The sequence below is a fragment of the Schistocerca piceifrons genome, chromosome 2 (assembly GCF_021461385.2).
Source record: "Schistocerca piceifrons isolate TAMUIC-IGC-003096 chromosome 2, iqSchPice1.1, whole genome shotgun sequence".
In the NCBI taxonomy this organism is placed as follows: Eukaryota; Metazoa; Arthropoda; class Insecta; order Orthoptera; family Acrididae; genus Schistocerca; species Schistocerca piceifrons.
The window spans coordinates 401,268,421-401,289,089 of record NC_060139.1 but is presented as its reverse complement, the minus strand read 5'-3'; the positions used below and the strand labels follow the sequence as shown (position 1 = coordinate 401,289,089).

Sequence of the window (20,669 nt, the reverse complement as noted above, 5' to 3'; positions counted from 1 at the left end):
TTATGGCTTCAAACAAAGAAAGAAAAAAATGTGGTGACAATGCAATCTGCAAACTTTGTTAATACGCAGGTTGGAGTTAATCCTGCAGATATGATCAACAAATCCAAGTACAGTTTCAAGATTATCCACCAAAACTTTACAAGTCTAGGAAAAAACACAATGATTTGGACATCATAGCATTTGTTAATAAACCAGATGTTTCAGTTATTACTGAGCACTGGTATACCAAAGAAGAATCTTATTATGCACTCATTAACAAAGAATCTCTGCTCGTCCTGCAGCAGGGAGATCAAGCCTTTTGGCAATGATTCAATATTTGCAAAAAGAGGGTAATAATTAGTGCCCCAAATATGTAAGCTCTTTAAGTGTTGAAGGTGTCACTGAACTTTCTGTGATAAAGTGTAGATGGAAAAGGAAACACATAATTTTGGATATAGACAGACCTCCATCTACAAGTACAGATATTTTTTAGCTAACCTCTATCAATTTCTTATAGAGAAAGATAGTAAATAGTCTGGAAAAATGGCTGGGTGATTATGCTGATAACAGTGCAAGGTCTAATAAAATTTCATCAACAATCAATTTTCACTGTTAAGAATGACGAATGGCACACACAGATCTAACACTACTAATATGTAATACAGTGTTCCCAGTGCTTTGTACTGGGATGCCTTATTTTGTTGATTTATGTAAATGACATTAAATACTGCTCCCCAAATTCAAAGATACTTCTGTATGTTGGTGCTCCATCCATCCTCATTGTGAGCACAAGATAACAGCAGTAATGGATTTTAATCCCACAAGCCAGATTTTGAAATTCAGTTGTACTCTGGACTGATATTGCCATCAAGGAAAACTATATAGAAATCCTGGAAATATTATTATTATTATTATTTCGTATGGCATCAAGGGTACATTACTTGAATTGAACAGCAATGATGTTACTGGTAACACAATATGCATATACTACAAATAAAATAGGTTACATTCATTTATGGTAATAAAAGTCTTAGATCAGATCGCTAAATCAATAACATACATGTGGATATAAACACTAGGATGAGTTACATGTAAAAGAGAAAATGTGGTTTTTATAATCGTAATATTGACAAACAGAGCTTCAAGTTGTAATAAAAACTATAGGTTAATATCTAAAGTATCCAGCCAGGAGATTGCTTCCTCAGAGACCTCATGTATGCTGGTCAGAGTTCCAGCATATTTCCGTAGGGGACACTCTGTGACTATGTGGTGTATTGTTTGTCGTTGGTGTCCGCAGTCACACTTGACACTTTCAGCGATTCCCCACTTATGCTTCAAGTCCTGGCATCTTCCGTGCTTGGTGAGTATGCGATTTAGGGTGGTCCACGACCTCCTAGGTAATTGGAATCCAGGAGGGACTCGTGTAGGATCAGCAATGTGACCTGCAGAATCGGGATTGGCTGCGAACCATTCTTCCCGCCATGCTGTTTCTGGTTGGAATCCTTCAGAAGTAAGCCTTTTTCCAAGTCTCCAGGAGGGTTTCCTGGACTTAAGACGTTGCCTTTGAGTGGCATCACAGTCCTGGTGTAGCGGTAACTCGGGATTCTTGGAGCATTTCTCCCATTCCTTTTTCAACGCTGCTTGACGTCGTAACTTCGGTGGTGCAATATTAGACAGAACAGGTAGCCATTCTGTGGGTGTGGATTTTATTGTCGCGGATACGCTTCTCATGGCTATATTCAGCTGTGTGTCAACCATGGCTGTATGAGCACTGTTCAGCCATACTGGTGTGCAATATTCCGCAACAGAGTATACATGTGAGAGGGCAGTTGTTTTGAGTACTGATGCCTTAGCTCCCCAGCTTGTTCCGGAGAGTTTGTGTAATATATTGTTTCTGGTTCTCATTTTTAAAGCTGTTTCAGTTAGGTGTTTTCTATATGTTAGCGAGCGATCCAAGGTCACGCCGAGATATTTTGGTAATGGGTTATATAACAGCAACTGGTTTCTAAAGGAAATTTGCGGTTTATAGCGAGCATGCCTATTACTCAGATGGAAGGTGGAGGATTCAGTTTTATTTCTGTTTACTTTGAGTCGCCATCCATTAAAAAATTCATCTAGCATTCGCAGATCCTGAGTGAGAGTCATTTCTGAAGTTGTAAAATCGTTAGCCTGCGTCACCAAGGCTATGTCATCAGCATAGATAAATGTTCTTGCTTTCGTTTCTGGCAAGTCAGCGACATATAAATTGAAAAGTATGGCCAATACTGATCCTTGTGGTAGTCCATCATGTAAATTGTATACCTTGCTTACTTGACCTTTTAGGTGAACTTGGAATTTCCTGTTGGACAGCATGTTATTGAGTACTTGAGCAATTCTTTTACATAGAATTATTCTTAAGAACTTAAGAAGCATGCCTTTCCGCCACACTGTATCATATGCTGATGTTAGGTCAATAAACACGGCCATTGTTTTCTTCAGGTCTTCGAAGCCCTTCTCTATGTATGTTGCCAACGCTAGCACTTGATCGCTATAACTGCGGTCTCGTCTGAAGCCAGCCTGTTCTACAGGAATGTGTTTCAGGATAGTTGGTGCAATTCTATTATAGAGTACTCTCTCCAGCAGTTTGTAGCAGACACTTAGAAGTGCAATGGGTCTATAGTCTTCAGGATTGTTACCAGATTTTGACGGTTTCAGGATGGCAATTATTTTAGTTTTCTTAAAAAGATTTGGCAGTCTTCCTGTTGCGAGAATTTCATTAAACAGTGCAGTTAGCCACTGCACTGCACCTTGGCCAGCATGTTTAAGGAACTCCGGGTATATACCATCACAACCAGCCGCTTTACCAGATTTCAGAGTATCTAGGGCTGAAACAACTTAGGCTGCAGAGATTTTCTGTGCAAATTCGGAAGGCTGTGCTTGAGACATTTTAGACTTTAGCTCATGTTTTATTTCTTTGGCTTTCTGTTTGTTGTTGTTGCTTGGTGTTCTTGTTATATTAACAATCCTGGCTGCTATTTTGTTAGGATTTATTTTGTCTGATAAGATATTAACTTTTGTGGCACTGCCAATCTTTCTTAATACATTCCAAGCTTTCTTACTCGAGTGTTGGAAAGACATGTTTTCAGTTACTTCCATCCATTTCTTCTGCCTAGCTGAATCTAGGGCCGAAATCAATTCATCTGCTACCTTGGTGTCTCGAGTCGTTTTAAATTCGTCATACAATTCTTGACATCTAGGGCTCCATCCAGGAATGTAGTTCTCTCTGTAGCCTCTTGGAATATGTTTTCTGGCAATGGAATGAATTAGTCTAACAAAGCGGCCGTAGTGCCTAACTTTAGGTGGAATAAACTGAATAATATGATCAACCTCTTCAGAGAATTTTTCCCATTTGCCATTTTGGAAGTTCCATCGTGGCTTTGGTATAGACTTCACAACTGGGATTTCGAGTCCAATTTTCACCAGTACAGGTCGGTGTTGGCTTCTAGGGAAATCACTGAGCACCTTCCTGCTGCTCTGCAAGGGTAATCCTTTGTTGTTAGTGGTAACAAAACAGAAATCGGGGGTGCAGTCCTGAGCCCATCTAGCTGAGCGGGATGTCCCTTTGTCCTACGTGTCAAATAGTAAGAAAAGGCGTTCCATTTCAGCCCATTCTGATACTTTCTCACCATCTTCATTCGTGGTTCTGTAGCCCCATTGTGTGTTATGGCTGTTGAAGTCTCCAATTACTATTCCTGGATGTGAAATATTTTGAGCAGCTTCATTTACCCATGGTTGTGCTGGGGGCTTATAGATGTTCACAATCTCTGTGTTGGCGACTTTCAGCCTGATGGTATGGATGTTATTTTCCGTTTTTGTTTGGACATCTGTTACCTCTTCAACATCATTCTTGATATAAGTTGCAGATCCGTAACTTGCATGGTATGTCGCAGCAGCTAACGTGTAGCCAGGGAGCTTACACCTGGAATGAAGTTGGGTTTCGTCTGAGCAGTGGGTTTCCTGTAGTAGAACAACGTCCACCTTGTTTTCAATCAATATTTGAGTGAGATACTCACTTTTTGCTCTGCTTGTTCCCTCTATGTTTAGCTATAAGAGTCGGAGGGTATTCCCTAAGTCCTTTGTCAGATAGTTCTTGGCAGAACTGTTTTGCTTCATTGCTATGTATCCTCTAACAGCTGGGATATCCTAAGGTAATTTGCAACCACCAGAGGTCCAGCAGCCTATATCTGTAGACTATTTAGCCGTAACTTAGTTACGTTGCCCGGAGTACACCACTTGGAGGCTAGTCTGCTTTGTACCCCATCCTGGAAATAACAATACTGGAATAAATGTGTTCACTCTCTGACAAGCAGACTGGTTTAAAATATATTTGCAATAAATATGCAGAGCGAATACTGAAATAATACCTATGTACTGCAGTCTGCTTATTATATGTCAATGTATTCTAGTATAAACTATGGAATAGAGATATGGGATGCTACAACCACAAGCAAATCTTCATAAGCTTTTGAAGTTACAGAAGGCTGTAAGAATAACTTGTGGTGCAAAAATCAAGAGGCTCATGCTGTGCTCTGTTCCCTAATGTTGGGATACTAACTGTTAGAGATATGTACACCGATCAGCCAGAACATTATAACAACCTACCTAATACCTGGTATGTTCACCTTTGGAATAGATAGCAGCAGTAACACATCATGGCATTGAAGTAGCAAGGCACTGGCAGGTGGCTGAAGGGAGTTGGCTCTGCATATGCATACAAAAGTCACATAATTCCCATATATTCCTGGAGATAGGCGATGAGATCTGACGCTACGTTTAATCACATCCTAGATGTGTCTGATCAAGTTCAGATCTATCTAGTTAGGGAGCCAGTACATCTTGCCACTGTGTTCCTCAAACCACTCCATCACAATCATGGTGTTGTGATACGGCGCGTTGTCTTGATGAAAAATGCCTCTGCTGTCGGGAAAAACGATTGTCATGAACAGGTGTACACGTGCAACCATTGTACGATACTTCTTGGCTATCATGGTGCCTTGCACGAGTTCCACTGGACCAATGGATGCCCGAGTGAATGTTGCCCAGCGCATAATGGAGCTGCAGCCAGCTTGTCTGCATCCAGCAGGACATGTGTCATCGCCTGGAGGACGACGGATTTGCGCGTTCCCATCGTCATGGTGAAGAAGGTGTTGGGGTTCATGAGAGCATGCAACGCTCTGCCAGTGCACAAATTTATGGTGCTGATGGCCATGCGCACTTTTCAGTCGCAATTGCCAATGCAGTGGTGTCAACATTGACACATGCATGGGTCACCGGCTGCAGAGGCCCATCATTAGGACTGTTTGGTGCACTGTGTGTTCAGACGCACTCGCACTCTGCCCAGCATTAAAAGTCCGATGTTCGTTCCGCCGCAGTTTGCCACGTGTCATATTTTACCTGCCTGCCCAGTCTACAATGTCCGACATCTGATCCGAGGAGTGGCGGCCCAACCCCAAGACGTCTGCACTTGGTTTTACCACATGTTGGAGACACTCACCACAGCACTCCCCGAACAGCCAGTAAGTCGTGCAGTTCCCGAAATGCTCGCGTTGAGCCTCCAGGCTGTCACAATCTGTCCTTTGTTAAACTAAGACAGATCCTGTGCCTTCCCCATTCTACAAACGGATAGCAAGTTCACTGTCCGTGTGTGAGTGTGAGTGTGTGTGTGTGTGTGTGTAGTCTGGATGGGTTTATATCGATCTTAGGTCGGTAATCATGTTCTGGCTGTTCAGTGTACATTTTTAAACCAATTATTTTATCTCGAGCATTTAATCTAAATGTAAATTCTGACCTGAACAAACACAATACCAGAAATATAGGTCAGCTTTGTGTTCTGAACCACTGAGCTACACTGTATCAGAGAAACCTACTACCTGCAAGGATTGTATGGATTCTTGTTCCATCTCTCTGATCGTGATCTTTGGCCAGAGCGGGAAGTTGATTGAAATACGGATTGTTTTCATTCACCAGTCACTACTGATAAGTCTTATTTGTGCAATCGTAGTATGTTGTGTATGATGCTTTGTGTATGTTGACTCATCATACTGTAAATAATTGAATAGATGACGTAAACAGTGCTGTACAGGTTGTCGTGTCAAGTGGTAGGCAATGGAAGTGCAAGGCATCAGAAGTCCATCAGTGTACGTACCCGATTATTTCACTGTACTTTCAAAAAGTGTGTTGGTGTTCAGATAATTTACCGGAATTCAGCCGGGTGACATCTTTAGCAACCGGCGAAGACGTCGTCCGGCTGCTTTCCAGTAAGTCATTTGAACATTTTGTGCGCCGAGAGAAATCATTTTGTGGTTAAGAGCTGTCAGCATTGTGATATTCCGCTTTAGTTAAATATGTATCTGGGCATTTTAAAATTTTAATTGTTGCGATGAATATTTTGAGTGTTTGTTTTTACTGTGTGTGTGTGTGTGTGTGTGTGTGTGTGTGTGTGTGTGTTTTTTTTTTTTTTTTTTTTTTTTTTTTTTTTTTTTTACTGTGGTTAAGTATGTTTTTCTTTTAATAAACGTTCATTTATTCGCAAATGATTTTACAGTGATATTAGGCTGTATTTCCTTTTATAGTGTGACATCAAGAATTCTCGCCTCGTATTTGTTTCCTGATATTTTGGCGTCATCTTATTAACTGCTAGAAAGTGTCAGAGGAATCACCTGTTGTTTCAGACAGCCGCTTATTCTTTAAGTGAATGGATACATTTTTGGTATCGTAAAGACTTCTGGATATTATGAACCATTAATAACGTCAAGTACCATGTTGATATAGGCTAAACAATTACTCAAGATTTTCCCGTAATCTGAAATGGTCAATATATTCTACTAGTTATCACTAATATGGTAGAGTCATCGTGTACAATAATGCAGATATTTGAATCGCACGCAGCAGTCAGAAATTCATCACTTCCTACCCACTCAGTTATAATACATATTCTTGATGTAATGATGTATGAGATTAAAATGTTTGATTAATTTCTATTTAAAACATTAATGTACTTTTGTATAGATACGATGGAATCGTATTAGATTGTGTTTGCTTCTGGTGGTGTGTTTGTGCTACATATCAGTCTGTTGGTAGACATATTCTCTTTTATATGCAATACACACTGCTAAATGAATAATACTGAAAGAGTCACAACATAACGTTTTCAAAGGCTGCTGCTGCAATCAAGTCTGGTTGCCATTGTGCATATTATTCTGACAGCTGAGCTGACTCATTTGGTACCTTATGTCAGCTTTGATTTGGAGGTAATTATATTATCAGTGGCAGGTTTTAAGCAATTAGCTTTTCTAGTTCAGAAGTTTACAGTGGGTATTAAGTTGAATAATAATTTGACAGACTGCTTTAAATTCTTACTAGAAGAGTATGTAAGAAATTTAACAGGTGACTACTATTTCTTTGCTTTTTTACTGTGAAGTGAAGCTTATAGATAGGTTATGGACAGATTAAAATTGCCCGCAAGTGTTCAGTATACGCTTACTGTTAAGTAAAGAATTATTATGAAATTCTATTCAGTTGCACATGTTTCCATATGCTACTCTAAGCAAGATTTATTAATGTCAATATGTTAGGCCTATTAAATTTATGACGGAGTCTGACGAATGTGGCAACTCTGCCATATCTGCTCTATAATATTGAGATACTAACCTGAATCCTGTAATGTTTAACACATTTATACCAGTGGTCACATGGTGTTCAGGGAGACAGATTATATCAACTTGGTTAGACAACTCTGATTCATCAATACAAAGAAGTAGTTAATTAACTTTACTTCTCAGCCCTCAGATATTTTGAAAAATGTAGATAGCAGGCACTTCATGCTGACTGAAACAATTGGGTGGAATTAAAAAAATTTCTGAAGATTGCTGACAATTTTCAGCAATTAGCTGCTTGTACTTGTGCAGTACAGTATGTCAGAATTATGTTGTATAGATTCTATGTCAAATGGAAGGTTTATTTCAGTCCTAACCTCAAATAAAAATTATTTCCGTCTGTCCTACCTATTCTAAAAAGAGCTAATGCTTTGGCACTTGTAACAATTGGCATTCTGCCCCCCCTTCCCCCCTTCTCCCCCCCCCCCCCCCCCCCTCCCTGTAAGGTATATGCTATTAGCCCAACAAGTGTATCCATTCCTTTCCTGTTGAAATGAAGGCCATGCCTAGTATAATCCCATCTACTGACATAATCGACATGAACCACACCCGTATTTGACCGTGCACCCAGTGCAAGCAGCTGTTTCATGTCCCATTTTACTTTCTTGACAGAAGGGTTCAAATGATATTGGTTGTGGCATTACAGAGTAATCCTAAATCATCTGTCATCGGTCCCAGACCAGCACTGCGTTTAAAAATTTGGTAGCTTGATCCTATTTCATCCTACAAAAGTGACATGCACCTGTGGCATGAGAAATATGTAACAAAAAAACTGTCTTTGTTTTTATGTAGTAACTTCCCTACATCCATACTTTTCAATTTATTGCTGAAAAGTTGTTATGCCCTGCATACACATACATAATGGTAGGTATTAGTTCAGCTTTGTTTTTAGTATGCATGATAAGTGCTGCTAGGTGATTTAAAAATGAATAAACCAGTTCTGCATATTTCCTCTCAGTAATGAGTTATGTAATCATTTTCTGTAGATACTCAACATATAGGGACAGTATTTGCATAATACAGAAGTTTGTTGTAAGAAATAAAGCTAGTGTTATACTTTCCAGATCCTAGAGACCACTCTCCATGGGATCTGAGGAATATGACTTATACAATGTAATGCCTCTTACAAAACTCTCATAGAGTTGGTAATACTTGATATAAAGTACTAAATCCCGCCTTTTCACTTATATACATTGTATTCAGTCACAAATGCAGTACATTGTTATGGGAATTATTTCCAGACAGAGTGAATATGTTGTTGTTTATCCCTTTCCCACAAAAGTAGTAGAACCTACATTTATAACTTCTGACCAATCATATTACTTTCCTCCTCCTGAAAGATACTGAAAAAGATTATGTACGCAAGAACCAGTACATACCTGTTTCAAGATAAGGTGTTGGCCTGGTGCATAAGTTTCGCAGTGTTTTTCCATAAATTTAAGAAACACGGCAGATAAGCATAACAGAGACTTTATTTATCAACAATATATTCTCCTTCACTATTTACAACACTCTGCTAATGCAGGGGTAGCTTTTTGATTCTGCAGCTGTAGAAATCTTGTGGTTTTGAGGCAGAGAACTCATTGAGCCATGTTTGCAGTGCATTTTCATCTGGAAAGGAGGATCCTTGAAGGTCGTTCGATAGAGAGCAGAAAAGATGAGAAAGCTGAGAGCAACAGGTCAGGTGAATAAAGTGGGTGCAGAATGATCTTCCAGTCCATCTCCTGTATAGTGTTTTTTCTCTGTATAGCAGAATGTGGCAGGCAGATGTTATCCTGGAGTAGCATCATTTCACGCAGTCTTCCTGGTCATTGTTCTTGGATTGCTAGAAGTCCCAGTTGTTTACAGTAAATGTCAGCAGTGATAGTAGCACCTCAGGGAAGCAATTGGTAGTACACCACTCTGTTACTGTTTCACCAGGTGGATATCATTTTTTGTGGCTGCACGCAGTTCTTTGTAGCGGAAGTTGCTGCTTGGTTTGGGCTCAGCCATTCCCTTTGTTTCTTCGTGTTAGCAAAGAGACACCATTTCTCATCGCCAGTAACAATACAGGATAGGAATGATCAGTGCTGTTTATGAGCCAATTAATGACAAAAAAAGCAGAGATTCACAAAGGCCGCCATCTGATTTTTGTGATTGTGACTTAGAGCATGTGGTACCCATACAATTAATTTTTAAACCTTCCCCATTGCATGCAAATGTTGCACGGTGGTGGAATCATCACAGTTCATCGAGTAGTCATTGTGGATTAATGCCTTTAAATGATCTCTATCAATCCCCAAAGGTCTTCCTGGTCACCGAGAGTCACTAATGTTAAAATGATCCCATTTAAAATGAAAAATACCACTTTCTTGCTTTGTTCGATCCAGTGGCATTATCCCCATACACGGTGCAAATGTTTATGGCTGCCTCCGCTGCTGTCATCCCTGTGTTGAACTCAAACAGAAGAGTATGTCGGAAATGTTCTGATTTCTCCACCTTTCAGTCAATTTTCTAGTGTCCACAGCTCCACTCACAATCTCTGAATAGGAAAACGATAGTTGTTATTGTTGTGGTCTTCAGTCCTGAGACTGGTTTGATGCAGCTCTCCATGCTACTCTATCCTGTGCAAGCTTTTTCATCTCCCAGTACCTACTGCAACCTACATCCTTCTGAATCTGCTTAGTGTATTCATCTCTTGGTCTCCCTCTACGATTTTTACCCTCCACGCTGCCCTCCAATACTAAATTGGTGATCCCTTGATGCCTCAGAACATGTCCTACCAACCGATCCCTTCTTCTGGTCAAGTTGTGCCACAAACTTCTCTTCTCCCCAATCCTATTCAATACTTCCTCATTAGTTATGTGATCTACCCATCTAATCTTCAGCATTCTTCTGTAGCACCACATTTCGAAAGCTTCTATTCTCTTCTTGTCCAAACTATTTATCGTCCATGTTTCACTTCCATACATGGCTACACTCCATACGAATACTTTCAGAAATGACTTCCTGACACTTAAATCAATACTGGATGTTAACAAATTTCTCTTCTTCAGAAACGCTTTCCTTGCCATTGCCAGCCTACATTTTATATCCTCTCTACTTCGACCATCATCAGTTATTTTGCTCCCCAAATAGCAAAACTCCTTTACTACTTTAAGTGCCTCATTTCCTAATCTAATTCCCTCAGCATCACCCGACTTAATTAGACTACATTCCATTATCCTTGTTTTGCTTTTGTTGATGTTCATCTTATATCCTCCTTTCAAGACACTGTCCATTCCATTCAACTGCTCTTCCAAGTCCTTTGCCGTCTCTGACAGAATTACAATGTCTTCGGCGAACCTCAAAGTTTTTATTTCTTCTCCATGAATTTTAATACCTACCACGAATTTTTCTTTTGTTTCCTTTACTGCTTGCTCAATATACAGATTGAACAACATCAGGGAGAGGCTACAACCCTGTCTTACTCCCTTCCCAACCACTGCTTCCCTTTCATGTCCCTCGACTCTTATAACTGCCATCTGATTTCTGTACAAATTGTAAATAGCCTTTCGCTCCCTGTATTTTACCCCTGCCACCTTCAGAATTTGAAAGAGAGTATTCCAGTCAACATTGTCAAAAGCTTTCTCTAAGTCTACAAATGCTAGAAACGTAGGTTTGCCTTTCCTTAATCTTTCTTCTAAGATAAGTCGTAAGGTCAGTATTGCCTCACGTGTTCCAGTGTTTCTACGGAATCCAAACTGATCTTCCCCGAGGTTGGCTTCTACTAGTTTTTCCATTCGTCTGTAAAGAATTCGTGTTAGTATTTTGCAGCTGTGACTTATTAAGCTGATAGTTTGGTAATTTTCACATCTGTCAACACCTGCTTTCTTTGGGATTGGAATTATTATATTCTTCTTGAAGTCTGAGGGTATTTCGCCTGTTTCATACATCTTGCTCACCAGATGGTAGAATTTTGTCAGGACTGGCTCTCCCACGGCCGTCAGTAGTTCCAATGGAATATTGTCTACTCCGGGGGCCTTGTTTCGACTCAGGTCTTTCAGTGCTCTGTCAAACTCTTCACGCAGTATTGTATCTCCCATTTCATCTTCATCTACATCCCCCCCCTGCGGGTCCGGGGTAAGAATCGGCCCGAGGTATTCCTGCCTGTCGTACGAGGCGACTAAAAGGAGTTTCAACCGTTTTGGCCTTCCATGTGTTGGTCCCCCTTGGGGTTTGACCTCCATTTTTCAAAATTCTACTGAAGTACGAGCCTTTTGGGGAAGGATACCTTACGTGGTGTACCACTGGTCCTAAGTGCACTAAGACCTTGGCACTCAGTATTGTACCGGCGTTGTAACCATAGCCACTATTCCTCAAATTGGGCCTAAACGCCTGATGGGTTGTCCAAGTTACGCCCATAGTGCATCTCCATCTGCCCCAGCGATCATGATGGACTTTTTATGGCACCAGAAATCCAGCACGGTAGCCAGCCCGTTGTGGTGGGGTCGTCATGTACCCTCTAGGTTGTAGCCCCCTGACAACACAGGGATCGTACTGCCGATACCTGAGCTGCACCCTCCCCACGTCGGCCAAGGAGTAGATGCCCGTCTCCTTGGGGCATCAGGACTCCCGGCAATGGTCATCCTGCCAGGTGGCCCTTGCTGCGGCTGGGTGGCGCCCGTGGGGAGAGCCCCTGGTCGGAGTGGGTGGTATCGGGGCGGACGTTTCGCAGATGAAACGTCAACACGTATCAGGTCGCTCTGCGGCCGAGTCTTTCAAAAGAAAAGGTACCGTTTCTAGTCCTGGTTCTCCTGCCCTTTCCCCCTTGGCCACTCCATGGGAGGAGGGAAGGCCCGCCGGCTTGGGGCGAAGTACTTCCCCCGCTATTTGGTCTGTTCTCGAACCGATGGGGGGACATTCGCCACCTCCAAGCCCATGTTCTTTGTTCAGCACATTGAGGACATCTTCGGGGAAATCGAGGCTCTCAGCAAGATGCGTTCAGGGTCCGTACTTATCAAGACCACCTCCGCCACACAGTCGGCGGCGCTCCAGGTGTGCGACCGCCTAGGGGACATCCCAGTATCCATTGTCCCACATCTGGCACTAAATAGGACGCAGTTGGTTATTTTTCATCGTGACCTCCTGCTACAATCTGATGAGGAGCTCAGGGCCAACCTGGAGCGCCGAGGCGTGCATTTCGTCCGGCGAGTCCAGCGCGGCCCCAAAGACCGTCGCATCGACACTGGGGCCTTCATCCTCGCCTTCGAGGGCGACGTTCTCCCAGAGAAGGTAAAGGTGATGTGCTACCGGTGTGACGTGCGACCGTACCTCCCGCCTCCTATGTGCTGTTTTAGGTGTTTGCGCTTTGGGCACATGTCGTCACGGTGTGAGGCTGAGCCCCTTTGTGGCGATTGTGGACGTCCTCTTCGTGAGGAACATACATGCACCCCACCACCTCGGTGCATTAATTGTCCTGGCGTCCACTCGCCTAGATCCTCAGACTGCCCCGCCTATCAGAAGGAGAAGAAGATACAAGAAATCAGAACTTTGGATCGGCTCTCTTATTCTGAGTCCAGGAAGAAGTATGACCGCCTTCATCCCGTGCCATTGACCACTTCGTTTGCCTCAGTTGTGTCCACTCCTTCCGCGGTATCCTCACCCCTATCCTGTCCCCCCTCCGCCTCCTCCGCCCATCAGGGGGCTCTGCCCCCGCCTCCCAAATCCCTCCCTTCCAAATCCTCCTCCCCCGTGGCCCCCACCCCCTCTGCCCCAGGGGCCACCCTTCCTCCTCCTCCTCTCCCCACGCCACCTGAGAAGCGATCCTCTTCTCAGGCGTCCATCAGGGAAACGTTCCGGACCCCAGCTTCCGAGGTCCGGCGTTCCAAAACGGACCCCGCGCGTGAGGACCTTCTTCGGGTCCAGCCCACCATCCCTGTGCCTCCTCGCGTTTCGTCTGATGCTTCATCCGTGAGTCGCTGCTCCTGGCCGTCCTCAGTTTCGCCGGGACGCTCTGCTGCCAGGCGCTCCGCCGGCCTTTCGTCGGCAAATGATGCGGCCCCTTCTACACAACCAGGGACAGTGGCCGCAGCTGGCGACGAGTCGATGGAACCGGATCCGCCTCCCGTCGGTTGTAGCGTTGTTCCCTCGCAACCTGGCCCTCCGCGGCCGTCGAGGTGACCAGCTCTTCCCCCGTCTCGTTCCCCCAACTTTTTGACTAGCGATGGCGTTGTTTCATTGGAACATAAGAGGTATTCGATCTAATCGGGAGGAATTACAACTGCTCCTCCGCCTGCACTGTCCGCTCGTCCTTGGTCTCCAGGAAACCAAGTTGCGCCCGACTGACCGTATTGCCTTTACCCACTATACCTTGGAGCGGTATGACCTCACCCCTGTGGACGGTATCCCAGCTCATGGTGGGGTCATGTTGCTCGTTCGGGACGATGTCTATTACCGTCCCATCCCATTGACCACCCCACTCCAAGCAATAGCTGTCCGCATTACTCTTTCTGCTTTTACTTTTTCAGTTTGTACCATCTACACTCCACCGTCATCTGGTGTTAGTCGGGCTGACATGATGCACCTGATCGTTCAGCTTCCCCCGCTGTTCTTATTGTTTGGCGACTTCAATGCCCATCATCCCCTTTGGGACTCTCCTGCATCCTGTCAAAGAGGCTCACTCTTGGCGGATGTCTTCAACCATCTCAATCTTGTCTGCCTCAATACTGGCGCCTCGACTTTCCTCTCGGACTCTACTCATACCTACTCCCACTTTGACCTCTCGATCTGTTCTACCACTCTTCCCCGTCGGTTCGAGTGGTATGTCCTTTCTGACACCTATTCGAGCGACCACTTCCCCTGTGTCGTTCATCTCCTGCACCACACCCCATCCCCACGTCCTTTGAGCTGGAACATACTGAAAGCTGACTGGGGACTTTACTCCTCCCTGGCGACCTTTCCGGACCACGATTTTCCCAGTTGTGACAGTCAGGTCGAATACCTCACGGCTGTTATCATCAATGCCGCCGAACGTTCCATTCCTCGTACTACTTCTTCTTCACGTCGCGTTTCCGTCCCCTGGTGGAATGAGGCTTGTAGGGACGCTATCCGTGCTCGATGACGTGCTTTACGCACCTTTCGCCGCCATCCTACATTGGCGAATTGTATTGAATACAAACGACTCCGAGCGCAATGCCGTAGAATCATCAAAGACAGCAAAAAAGCTTGTTGGGCCTCTTTCACCAGCTCCTTTAACAGTTTTACTCCCTCTTCCGTCGTTTGGGGTAGCCTGCGCTGGCTGTCAGGCATTAAGGCCCACTCCTCGGTACCTGACCTGACCTCAGGTAATGAGGTCCTCGTTGATCCTGTGGCTGTCTCCAACGCCTTTGGCCGCTTTTTTGCGGAGGTTTCAAGCTCCGCCCATTGCCACCCTGCCTTCCTTCCCAGGAAAGAGGCAGAAGAGGCTCGGCGACCTTCCTTCCACTCTCTGAATCTGGAAACTTATAATGCCCCCTTTACTATGCGGGAACTCGAACGCGCGCTTGCACTGTCCCGATCCTCTGCTCCGGGGCCAGATGCCATTCACGTTCAGATGCTGGCACACCTTTCTCCGGCGGGCAAAAGCTTCCTTCTTCGTACCTACAATCGCGTCTGGACCGAAGGTCAAGTCCCCAGGCGTTGGCGTGACGCCGTTGTTGTTCCTATACCCAAACCCGGGAAGGATAGACACCTCCCTTCTAGTTACCGCCCCATTTCTCTTACAAGCTGTGTCTGTAAGGTGATGGAGCGCATGGTTAATGCTCGGTTAGTCTGGATTCTTGAATCTCGACGACTACTTACTAATGTCCAATGCGGCTTTCGTCGCCGCCGCTCCGCTGTTGACCACCTTGTGACCTTGTCGACATTCATCATGAACAACTTTTTGCGAAGGCGCTAAACGGTGGCCGTATTCTTCGACTTGGAGAAGGCTTATGATACCTGTTGGAGAGGAGGTATCCTCCGCACTATGCTCAGGTGGGGCCTACGCGGTCGCCTGCCCCTTTTTATTGATTCCTTTTTAACGGATCGAAAGTTTAGGGTACGTGTGGGTTCCGTATTGTCCGACGTCTTCCTCCAGGAGAACGGAGTGCCTCAGGGCTCCGTCTTGAGCGTAGCCCTTTTTGCCATCGCAATCAATCCAATTATGGATTGCATTCCACCTAATGTCTCAGGCTCTCTCTTTGTCGATGACTTCACGATCTACTGCAGTGCCCAGGGAACATGCCTCCTGGAGCGCTGCCTTCAGCGTTGTCTAGACAGCCTCTACTCATGGAGCGTGGCAAATGGCTTCCGGTTCTCTGAAGAGAAGACAGTTTGTATCAACTTTTGGCGATATAAAGCGTTCCTTCCGCCATCCTTACATCTCGGTCCCGTTGTTCTCCCATTCGTGGAAACAACTAAGTTTCTAGGGCTCACGTTGGACAGGAAACTGTGTTGGTCTCCACATGTCTCTTATTTGGCGGCCCGTTGTACACGTTCCCTTAATGTCCTCAGAGTTCTTAGCGGTTCATCTTGGGGAGCGGATCGCACTGTCCTGCTTCGCTTGTATCGGCCCATAGTCCGATCGAAGCTGGATTATGGGAGCTTCGTCTACTCGTCCGCTCGGCCATCGCTCTTACGCCGGCTCAACTCCATCCACCATCGGGGGATACGTCTTGCGACCGGAGCCTTCTACACTAGTCCTGTCGAGAGTCTTTGTGCTGAAGCTGCAGAGTTACCATTGACCTACCGGCGCGACGTACTGCTGTGTCGGTATGCCTGCCGGCTGTTGTCTATGCCCGACCACCCCTCTTACCAGTCCTTCTTCACCGCTTCTCTCGACCGTCAGTACGGGTTGTATGTGTCTGCCCTGCTGTCCCCCGGAGTCCGCTTCCGTCGCCTGCTTCGACAATTGGATTTTGCCCTCCCTACCACCTTCAGAGAGGGTGAGAGCCTGACACCACCTTGGCTCCAGGCTCCGGTTCATATTTATCTCGACCTCAGCTCACTCCCGAAGGAGGGTACTCCGGCTGCAGTGTATTGCTCACGGTTTGTCGAACTTCGTGCTCGCCTTGCCGGTCACACCTTTATTTACACCGATGGCTCCAAAACTGACGATGGTGTCGGCTGTGCCTTTGTCGTCGGGGCCGCCACCTTTAAATACCGGCTCCTCGACCAATATTCCGGCTTTACGGCTGAGCTTTTTGCTCTCCATCAGGCCGTTCAGTATGCCCGCCGCCACCGCCATTCATCGTACGTACTCTGCTCTGACTCACTCAGTGCTCTTCAGAGCCTTGGAGCTCCCTATCCGGTCCATCCCTTGATTCAACGGATACAGCAGTCCCTCCATTCTTTCGCTGATGATGGTGGTTCTGTCAGCTTTCTGTGGGTTCCCGGACATGTAGGAGTGCCTGGGAATGAGGCTGCGGATGCTGCAGCCAAGGCTGCAGTCCTCCTGCCTCGGCCAGCCTCCCATTGTGTCCCGTCATCTGACGTTCGTGGGGATGTATGTAAGAGGCTTGTGTCGTTGTGGTGGGATGCTTGGTCATCCCTCCAAGGAAACAAGCTCCGGGCAGTAAAACCGCTTCCAACTGTATGGACAACATCCTCCCGACCATCTCGGCGCGAGGAGGTCCTTCTGACCAGGTTGCGGATTGGGCATTGCCGGTTTAGCCACCGCTACCTGCTCTCCGGTGACCCAGCCCCGCAGTGCCCTTGTGGTCAGGCATTAACAGTGCGCCATGTTTTATTGTCGTGTCCCTGTTTTAGTCAATTTCGTGTTGTCCTGTCCCTGTCATCTACTTTACCGGATGTTTTAGCTGATGACGCTCGAGCAGCTGCTCGTATTCTGCGTTTTATAACTTTAACTGGCTTGTCCAAAGACATTTAACCTTTTTACTTATTTTATCTGCATCTTTGTCAGGTCCTTCTGGTGTTCCCCCATCCCCTTGAGTTGTAACAGATTCCATGTGCTCTAACAACAGTGACTGGGCGCTAATGACCTCCGCAGTTGAGCGCCCTTAAACCCAACCAAAAAAAAAAAAAAAATTTCATCTACATCCTCTTCCATTTCCATAATATTGTCCTCAAGTACATCGCACTTGTATAGACCCTCTATATACTCCTTCCACCTTTCTGCTTTCCCTTCTTTGCTTAGAACTGGGTTTCCATCTGAGCTCTTGATATTCATACAAGTCGTTCTCTTATCTCCAAAGGTCTCTTTAATTTTCCTGTAAGCGGTATCTATCTTACCCCTCGTGAGATAGGCCTCTACATCCTTACATTTCTCCTCTAGCCATCCATGTTTAGCCATTTTGCACTTCCTGTCGATCTCATTTTTGAGACGTTTGTATTCCTTTTTGCCTGTTTCACTTACTGCATTTTTATATTTTCTCCTTTCATCAATTAAATTCAATATTTCTTCTGTTACCCAAGGATTTCTACTAGCCCTTGTCTTTTTACCTACTTGATCCTCTGCTGCCTTCACTACTTCATCCCTCAAAGCTACCCATTCTTCTTCTACTGTATTTATTTCTCCCATTCCTGTCAATTGCTCCCTTATGCTCTCCCTGAATCTCTGTACAACCTCTGGTTCTTTCAGTTTATCCAGGTCCCATCTCCTTAAATTCCCACCTGTTTGCAGTTTCTTCAGTTTTAATCTACAGGTCATAACCAATAGATTGTGGTCAGAGTCCACATCTGCCCCTGGAAATGTCTTACAATTTAAAACCTGGTTCCTAAATCTCTGTCTTACCATTATATAATCTATCTGATACCTTTTAGTATCTCCAGGGTTCTTCCATGTATACAACCTTCTTTCATGATTCTTAAACCAAGTGTTAGTTATGATTATGTTGTGCTCTGTGCAAAATTCGACCAGGCGGCTTCCTCTTTCATTTCTGTCCCCCAATCCATATTCACCTACTATGTTTCCTTCTCTCCCTTTTCCTACACTCGAATTCCAGTCACCCATGACTATTAAATTTTCGTCTCCCTTCACAATCTGAATAATTTCTTTTATTTCATCATACATTTCTTCGTCATCTGCAGAGCTAGTTGGCATATAAACTTGTACTACTGTAGTAGGCGTGGGCTTCGTATCTATCTTGGCCACAATAATGCGTTCACTATGCTGTTTGTAGTAGCTTACCCGCATTCCTATTTTCCTATTCATTATTAAACCTACTCCTGCATTACCCCTATTTGATTTTGTGTTTATAACCCTGTAGTCACCTGACCAGAAGTCTTGTTCCTCCTGCCACCGAACTTCACTAATTCCCACTATATCTAACTTCAACCTATCCATTTCCCTTTTTAAATTTTCTAACCTACCTGCCCGATTAAGGGATCTGACATTCCACGCTCCGATCCGTAGAACGCCAGTTTTCTTTCTCCTGATAACGACATCCTCTTGAGTAGTCCCCGCCCGGAGATCCGAATGGGGGACTATTTTACCTCCGGAATATTTTACCCAAGAGGACGCCATCATCATGTAATCATACAGTAAAGCTGCATGCCCTCGGGAAAAATTACGGCTGTAGTTTCCCCTTGCTTTCAGCCGTTCGCAGTACCAGCACAGCAAGGCCGTTTTGGTTATTGTTACAAGGCCAGATCAGTCAATCATCCAGACTGTTGGCCTTGCAACTACTGAAAAGGCTGCTGCCCCTCTTCAGGAACCACACGTTTGTCTGGCCTCTCAACAGATACCCCTCCGTTGTGGTTGCACCTACGGTACGGCTATCTGTATCGCTGAGGCACGCAAGCCTCCCCACCAACGGCAAGGTCCATGGTTCATGGGGGGGGATTAAACTGATAGTTCGGTTATTTTCACACCTGTCAACACTCGCTTTCTTTGAAATTGGAATTATTATATTCTTCTTGAAGCCTAAGGGTATTTCGCCTGTCTCATACATCTTGCTCACCAGAAGGTAGAGTTTTGTCGGGGCTGGCTCTCCAAGGCTGTCAGTAGTTCTAACAGAATGTTGTCTTCTCCCAAGGCGTTTTTTGCGACTTAGGTCTTTCAGCGCTTTTTCATATTCTTCATGCAGTATCATATCTCCCTTCTCATCTTTATCTGTGTCCTCTTCCATTTCCATAATATTGCCGTCACGTACATCTCCCTTGTATAGTACCTCTGCATACTCCTTCCATCTCTCAACTTTCCCTTGTTTGTTTAGGACTAGTTTTCCATCTGAGCTTTTGATATTCATGGTTCTTTTTTCTCCAAACGTCTTTTTAATCTTCCTGTAGGCGGCATCTGTCTCACCCCTAGTGTTACATGCTTCTACATCCTTATATTTGTCCTCTAATCATTCTTGCGTAGCCATTTTGCAGTTCCTGTCAATCTCATTTTTGAGACATTTATATTCCATTTTGCCTGCGTCATTTACTGCATTTGTACATTTTCTCCTTTCATCAATTAAATTCAATATCTCTTGTGTTACCTAAGGATATCTAGAAGCCTTCGCCTTTTACCTACTTTATCCTCTGCTGCATTCACTATTTCATCTCTCAAAGCTACCCATTTTTCTTCCATTGTATTCCTTTCCTCTGTTCTTGTCAAACGTTCCCTAATGCTCTCTCTGAAACTGTCTACAACCTCTGGTTCATTCAGTTTATCCAGATTCCATCTCATTAAATTCCTACCTTTTTGCAGTTTCTTCAGTTTTAATCTACAGTTCATAACCAATAAATTGTTGTCAGAGTCCACATCTGTCCCTGGAAATATCTTACAGTTCAAAACCTGGTTCCTAAATATCTGTCTTACCATTATACAGGGTGGAGAAAAAATGTGGCACAAAATTTTAACCCTGGATAGCTGATGCCAGTAGGAACCAAAATGACTAATGTATAGGTCGACAATGCACAGTTTTTAAACTATGAAAACTTGGCAACAGGTGCTCCGATTGGCCACGGGATTCCCCTGTTGCAGGGTGCACTGGACAATGCATGACCGCGAATACTTTGCCTACGGTAGAGATTGCGATGTATCCTAGGCGGCCCGCATGCTCGGTGACA

The 20,669-nt window shown here is 44.6% G+C and overlaps 1 protein-coding gene across 1 annotated transcript in view; it reads left to right on the top strand.

Moving 5' to 3' along the window:
• The first annotated feature begins 5,951 nt into the window (after positions 1-5,951).
• The window catches only part of LOC124775053 (serine/threonine-protein kinase ATR), a 354,997-nt gene continuing 340,279 nt past the window's right edge, over positions 5,952-20,669 (top strand). Inside the window, exon 1 of the mRNA XM_047249842.1 lies at positions 5,952-6,155. Coding sequence (XP_047105798.1) covers positions 6,124-6,155 — 32 coding nt within the window. The 5' untranslated portion in view covers positions 5,952-6,123. The remainder of the gene's footprint in view (positions 6,156-20,669) is intronic.